The sequence below is a fragment of the Phacochoerus africanus genome, chromosome 7 (genome assembly GCF_016906955.1).
Source record: "Phacochoerus africanus isolate WHEZ1 chromosome 7, ROS_Pafr_v1, whole genome shotgun sequence".
In the NCBI taxonomy this organism is placed as follows: Eukaryota; Metazoa; Chordata; class Mammalia; order Artiodactyla; family Suidae; genus Phacochoerus; species Phacochoerus africanus.
The window spans coordinates 24,620,023-24,628,155 of NC_062550.1; the positions used below are offsets into that span (position 1 = coordinate 24,620,023).

The 8,133-nt window shown below is 38.5% G+C and overlaps 1 protein-coding gene across 1 annotated transcript; it reads left to right on the plus strand.

Moving 5' to 3' along the window:
- Window positions 1–5,409: 5,409 nt before the first annotated feature.
- On the plus strand, window positions 5,410–6,363 carry LOC125130325 (olfactory receptor 6C2-like). Its single transcript, XM_047785704.1, has one exon. It carries the CDS (start codon window positions 5,410–5,412, stop codon window positions 6,361–6,363), a length of 954 nt encoding a protein of 317 aa, XP_047641660.1.
- Window positions 6,364–8,133: the final 1,770 nt, after the last annotated feature.

Here is an 8,133-nt window from a genome sequence, read left to right on the forward strand (position 1 = left end):
CAGCTAACGAGCTTCATGAAAAGCTGGCCCTGCTGAGCACCATGGAAAGATGGGTTCCATCTCTGGATTTATGATTAAACAGTGTATATGCATAAACCTAATACACCCAGATCCTGCATTCTTGATACTCAGCATGACACCTGTGGACTGAACATGGTCCCAGAATGTTTTGAACATGAAATTACAGTGATCAATGAATATGTAAATATTAATCAGTTCTACCTTAAAACAGGACCAATGGATGAATTGTATTACATGATCAGTAGAATGAAATAATTAAATATCAACACTCCTACCCACTGAAATAAGACAGTTTACCAAAAAAAACAAAACAAAACAAAAAAAAATGAGCAGGAAATTCCCATTGGGGCTCAGCAGAAATGAACCTGACTGGTATCCATGAGGACATAGGTTGGATCCCTGGTTCTGCTCAGTGGTTGGGGATCAGGCATTGCAGTGAGCTGTAGCATAGGTCGCATAAGTAGCTCAGATCTGGCGTTGCTGTGGCTGTGGTGTGGGCTGGCAGCTGGGAACTTCCATGTGGACCCCTAGCCTGGGAACTTCCATGTGACACAGGCGCAGCCATTAAAAAAAAATTAATAAGCAGATATCTGGAGGGCTGACTTGAGTAGATCACTTAAGGGTGTCTTATAACAAAATTCGTCGGCTGACCCCCAGCATTTAATCATGTAAAAAGAACACTATGAGAATCTGATTGTCATTTTATCATTTGACTTTCTTTTTGCCCTGCAACTGATGCTATTATGATTTCATTTCTCATCTCTGTGGACACTGCCATACAGGTGTTAACTTTTTTTTCTGCCAAAGTTAATTTTACTATAGGTTCATTGGTGGTTTGAATAGGGTCACCAAGAACATTTTTGTTTGTTCCCTCAATTGATGCCCATGCACTTAAGCAGATAAAACCAAGAAAACACCTGCCATTTCTACTAATGAAAATGTATAGAGTAATCCATATCTTTGCAAAAAAAGCTCAGTGCATCTTCACTTCACAGCCAGGGAGAGTTGCTAGCATTTATTTACCATTGTTTTCCATTCTTTCAATCACAGAATTTAAAGAAGTATTTATAATAGTCACATGAGAGACAGGCACTCTCATCAGATTCCATTTGTGATGTGGTGATGTTTGGTAGCTCACTGCCCATTACCTTGCATTTGCAGACACTCTTACCTGGAAGAGTATGCAGGGCAAACTTAGCTCAAAATTATAGGCACTAGCACCCAGTATTTCTCAGACTCATGAAGGAACTTTGGGTTAAATGTCCTGAAAAGTCATAGGGAACCATCAGAAAGTAAGTATGAAATGTTTGTCATTTATGTGCCTAAAAGTTCAAAAACTGGAACCACGGAAATTGTGTAAAAGCAGCCCTTGGGGAAAGGCACTGAGTTTAAAACTTTCTGCTGGAAAATGTGAATATAAGAAGTACCTTTGTGTTCAGAGAGGATTTGAAAAGTAATCTTCAAGCTGCCACTTTGTTCTATATAACATGATAATAAATCTGAACATGACTCTTGAGCTGTGATCTTGGAAGAGATTAGACTTAAAGGTAAGACCAGATACGTACACAGCAGTGTTGGCACTGCCATGGCATAAGGAGAGGGGCCAAAAATGAATCTCAAAAAACATTCCTCATGTTTTCAAAGACCCTTGCAACATGAGGGTTAGAAACAGCCTCAAAGGGGCAACCACCCCTTTCCATCACTCTGCTAAATGGTTATTTAACTTATCCTTAAACATTTCCAGTGCATCCCTTGGGCTGCCTCAGTCCTGTCCAAATCCATAATAATTAAAGTCACATTAATTAGGTCAGACTACATTCTAGGATTTTAGAGCCTCTGATGTTAATTGTTCTTTTACTAGTGCACTCAAATAACTCACATAAGTAAATATATAAAAACAAACAAAAAAAGTAAAGTAAAGGAGTTCTCTGGTGGCTCAGTGGGTTAAGGATCCAGCATTGTCACTGCTGTAGCTCTGGTTATTGCTGTGGCCCAGGAACTTCCAAATGAAGCAAGTGCCGCAAAAAAAAAAAAAAAAAAAAGGAATGTAAAATAAGCATGTTTGTTATTAATTGAAAACATCATAAGGTCAGATAAACATAATGGTGATGATTTTGAAGTGAAATGACTATGAGTTAGAATAAAGTGGCAAACTTCACAAGAAGAATACCAATTTAAAAAAATCAGGATTATCTTGTTAGTAAAAGTATTGAAAATAATATCCAGGAGTTCCCATCGTGGCGCAGTGGTTAACGAATCCGACTAGGAACCATGAGGTTGCAGGTTCGGTCCATGGCCTTGCTCAGTGGGTTAAGGTTCGTTGCCATGAGCTGTGGTGTAGGTTGCAGACGCGGCTCAGATCCCGCGTTTCTGTGGCTCTGGTGTAGGCGGGCGGCTACAGCTCCGTTTGTACCCCTGGCCTGGGAATCCTAGAAAAGGCAAAAAGACCAAAAAAAATCCAAAGCAGTAATTCTCAAATCCCTAAGGCTTCAGAAAATAGAGATTCTCACTTACAAATAGTGGAACTATACATGAGGACAAATTTCCTAAAGGACTGGCTTAGCAGTAAATATGGGGAGCCCTTTATTCAGTGTTTCTTTTTGACCAGTTCTTAAATGTGAAATCTGATGAGTTAAAAAAAAAAAAAAGTTTTATATATAAGAATGCCCACTAAAAGATTATTTTATAACAAATGGAAGAAATTTTGATGATCAATATTAAAACTACTAACTTTATCGTTTTCTCCTTTATATGTTTGGATATAATAAGCAAAGTTGTGTTTTTAAAGAATATTTAATGACATGAGGAAATACACTCTAAGTACTGTAAAAACAATTGCATGAATAAAGGTGAGGTTAAGTGAGGAAAATATCAAATGTTATTTACATATGAAATTAATTTCACAAACTATATATAACTGCCTTTGTACATAACTAATATATGTACAAACAGATTGTAAATAAATTCAACAAGATATGAAAAATGATGAACTCTGTACGAGGTGATTCTAGGAAATCTTGCTTTCTTTCTTATATTTGTCTCAGTTCTAGGTGAATGTAGAGAATAAATACATATTTTTATTTTATTGTGAGGGATTAAGGTAATGTTATTATCTCAAAAGACAAAAATAATAAATAACAATTCTCCATAATTTAAAATGATTCCTTGATAGCAGGAAGTGAAACAGTCATAGCCTAAAACTACAGAATTAAATATAATTTCTTTCTATTATGATTTTCCTCTTAAAGCAGTCATTCAAACAGTAATGTGAAGTTCAATTGCGAATCTCATTCCACCATGTCCTCTGAACTGAGGCACAAGGTTATATATTTTTATGGTATGCAGCGGTGTACCACCCCGCAATGTTAAGTGAGAGTCAGTGTATTGGGCAGCATGAGCATTGGGGTCCACTGGTAGAAGGAGCTGAGGACAACTTTGGAGGCACTAAGTGGGAAGATATGTGGCTCTCAGGAAACCACCACATCAGCCTCAGAGAGCAATCCCTGCACAGGCACACCTTATTTAAATGTTGTCAACACGTAGGCAAACCCTTTATGCTGTAAGCGAAGGTCAGCAGACTTTTCCTAGGAAGGTGTCCTATCACATTCTGGCAACCCGCCTAACAGACAAGACAGGATACCTTTCCCGGGCCAGGAGGGAAACAGCACACAAGGTATTTCGTGGGGAATATCTTAAACATCACATAAAAAACGTTCACATTGCAAAGGAATTTATCTCCTAAGGAAATACCATTCTAGTCACTTACTGAAGTAACCCATATGCCCTGGAGGTACCATTCGCAGCTAGGAAACATTTGAAAAGCTAACATTTTAATTAATTTGTGACTATGAGAATTGACAAAGGATGAGCAGTTGCCCCACATCCTAAAATGACAACTTTCCTGGAAACATGGAATCTTTGGATCCAATTTGAACTGGCTTAAATTCCAGCGCTGATATTTTTTAAAAGTTCAATATACCCTCATCCCTGAGAGAGTGAGTGAATAGATGAGAAATGTGAGAAATGAAAAACTGCTCAAGGGCAGTTTTTTTCCTGGAAGGTGATGAAATGATGGCTGTTTGCCATGATCCTCAAAGGAAGCAACACAGGGAGGCAACCTTGTAGGGAAGCGCCTAAGGATGGATTGTGGGTTTTCAGCTTTTAAGAACAGTCACACTTAATAGCAAGGTTTATTTATTCTCTGTGTCATATTTAGTCCTTGTTAATGTTAATGCCTGACAATACCCGTTCTTTGAAGGAATAAGCACAGAATGTGAGTCTCTTCTTGGGCCAGGCTGCTGAGAACAGAGATGTCCTCAAGCATTGATAGGGTAGCAGTGATTAAAGCCATTCCCAATGGTAAGGTGTGTCTTCAGTGAAAGAAATCATGGCAAAGAAAGCAGCGCTTTCCCCAAGAAATATCCTCCCTCATCTACATCTTGGAGGATATAGATTCTATGTTATTAGGGAGCTGGAAAACAGCCTCAGAAGGCATTTGGGAGCTGAAATAGGAGGTTCTGTAAGGATTGTGCAAAGCCTAAGGGCAGGACTCTGTTCCCTGGGGAAAACGATCAAAACATTCAATTTGTTAGGGTTCTGGGAAAGCTTAGGACAGGTGGGACCTTAGACAATGGATGAACGTTGAAACAGGAATTCAAGAAAGGCCAAAAAACAGAGGCTGGTCAAACTGATTCGCAAGAGAAACACAAACGTCACAAGAAAAACACGAATATGCTATTATTTCAGCATGTTATCTATCATGAAAGGAGTGCAAAGAAGAAGTTCTGGAGGAGGATGGGACTCAGGAAATTTCATGATGACTCGTGATACTGCTCCCAAGTCACCCAAACAATAAAAGCTTCTCTAGGATGTTGAGGGATTAAGAAATCATTTGAAGGGGACACGTGTTGCAAAGCACAGAAAATAGTGTGAATAAGCCATTGGTGGTATTTTATGACCCTGAGGTATGAGAATGATACGTTGACAGGCTTTAATGGCAAGTGGATAAAACAAATTTTCATCCATTTTTTTCTATTAATGGTCATTTGTGGATCTCCTACTCTACACCGAGGACCGGAGACACCAGGATGGCTGCCAAATCTCCAGGGACTGTGAGATCTATATTTAAATTTGCGGGAGCAGACATGAAATTTCAGATGAGTATTTTTCATAAACTACAGTCTGAAGAGCAAGGAAGGGAAAACAGAGTCCAGGGAAATGAAGCATGATGTGCTCACTTACACCGTGATCATTGATGATCAAGTAAAAGCTCTAAAATGTGCTTCTACAGGCTTCTTTCGCTACTTTTCTATATATAGCTTATTGAGATATTATTTTTATATTTTATTCCTCAGATTCAACATTTATGATTTATAATACAGACTTCTTATGTATCTGAAGACTGTGATGAAAAATCGTTCGGCTATCACTTCCTTCATCCTACTAGGATTAACAGATGACCCACGACTCCAGGTGTTTCTTTCGGTATTCCTGTTTCTGACCTACATTTTCACTGTTGTTGGAAATCTGGTCATCATCCTCCTCACTCTGGTGGACTCTCACCTTAAAACACCCATGTACTTTTTCCTTCGGAATTTCTCCATCCTAGAGATAATATTTACAACTGTCTGTGTTCCTCGATTCCTGTATAGCATGACAACTGGGGACAAAAGCGTGACCTATAATGCCTGTGCCATCCAGTTATTTTTTGTCATCCTTATCGGGGCAACAGAATTTTTTCTCCTAACGGCCGTGTCCTATGACCGCTACGTGGCCATCTGCAAGCCCCTGCACTACACCGCCATCATGAATGGAAGGATATGCACCACTCTTGTCCTTGGCTGTTGGCTGATTGGGTTAATTGTCGTACTCCCACCTCTCAGCCTAGGAGTTCAGCTAGATTTCTGTGACTCCAATCTCCTTGACCATTTTGGCTGTGATGCATCTCCTCTTCTAAAGATCGTGTGCTCAGACACTCAGTTTGTAGAACAACTTGTTTTAATCATGGCTGTGCTGACCCTCATGGTCACACTCGTCTGTGTGATTGTGTCCTACACCTGCATCATCAAGTCCATTTTAAGGCTCCCTTCAGCCCAGCAGAGACAAAAGGCTTTCTCCACCTGTTCTTCCCACATCATTGTGGTCTCCATCACCTATGGAAGTTGCATCTTTATCTACATCAAACCGGCAAAGGAAGGAGTGGCCATTAATAAGGCGGTGTCCCTGCTCAACACTTCGGTTATTCCTCTGATGAACCCTTTCATTTATACGCTACGGAATAAGCAAGTCAAACAAGCCTCAAGGGACTCAATAAAAAAGATGGCTTTTCTTTCAAAGAGTTAGGCAATGATTGTGTAAATTTAAAATTTACACATATAAACATTTCATCTTTTACTGTGTTCTAATTCAAATCAACCGTACAGTCCTGAATTTAGAGCCTAACTTACCACCAAAGTTTCTTTTCTATTACTCTGAGAACCATGGACTGAAGAAAGCACTGTAGCCTTAATTCAAATAGACCTTTCTGAAAAATAATGGCTGTGGGTATATGTATAAAAACTGAGTCACTTGTTTTTCAGCAGAAATGATCACAACATTGTAAATCAACTTTACTTCAATAAAACTTAAAAAATAGAACTTCCACTGTTGTTCACTTTTATAAGTGAGCATGAATATAAATTTCCAGAAGGTCCAAGTAGTACCTCATCTTCCTTACATCTGAAACACAAAAATGCAGTAACAAAAAAAAAAAAAAAAAAGAGCTGTCCTTTTCCATTCATTTCTTTAAATTTAAGTTCTTCCAGGTCAAAAATTATTTCTCTTGGGATTCTTTCCTAGAATCCACTATTTCAAAAACAGGATAATGGGTAGATGTAATTTGACTCTCTCTCTTTTTTTTAATACAAACCACCTTGCTACAGACTAAGATGGAACTAATTTATTATTAAACTGAAACATTTTTTTTATTTTTGACATTATAGACCTTTATTTTTTGCAATCTTATTAGATATAATTGACAAATAACATTGTATAAGCTTAAGGTGTACTCCATAGAGATTTTACATGTGTGTATATTACAAAGTGATTATCATAAGTTTAGTTAACACCAGTTACCTCTGTTTTCTATAATGGCTGTACAATTTTTTTCTTGTGTGAGAATTTTTTAAGATCTAGTCTCTTGGTAACTTTCGTTAAGTACAATAGAGTATCATTAACTATAATCATCATGCTTTACATTTCAACCTCAGGACTTATTTATCTTATAACCAGAAATTTGTGTCTTTGACCACCTTCACCCATTTCCCCCAGCCACTGGCAACTACAAATCTGGTCTCTGTTCCTATGCATTTTTTAAGATTCTGTCTTTCTCTGTCTGGCTTATTTTACTTAACATACTGTCCTCAAAATCTAGTTGTGTTGTCAAAAATGGTAGAATTTTCTTATTTTTTTGGCTGAATGATATTCCTTTGTATATACTTCCTCTTCTTTACCCATTTATCCATCTATGACTCAACTGGTCTCCATATCTTGGCTGTTTACTCATGCTTGGTTTATTTACTAAGGCTGCAATAAACATGGGAGGGCAGATATCTCTTTGAAATAGTGATTTTTGTTGCCTTAGAGTATATACCCAGAAGAAATACTGCTATATCATATGAGAGTACTATTTTTAGTTTTTAGAGAGTACTCCACATTGTTTTCTGTAATGGCTGTACCATTTTACTCATTCCCACCAACAGAGTCCCAGGGTTCCCTTTTCTCCACATACTTATGAACACTTGTTATCAACAACTGTAATATTTTTATTGCAGCAGGTGTGTGGCTGTATCTCACTGGGGTTTCCATATGCATTTCTGTGAAAATTATTGATATTCCACATCTTTTTATGTACCCGATGGCCTTTTTGGGGGGAGGGGCTTTTTGTCTTTTTATGGCTGCACCTGTGGCATATGGAGGTTCCCAGGCTAGGGGTCGAATCAGAGCTGTAGCCTCCAGCCTACACCACAGCCACAGCAACACCAGATCCGAGCCACATCTGCGACCTACACCATAGCTCACGGCAATGCTGGATCCTTAACCCACTGAGCGAGGCCAGGAATCAAACCCATAACC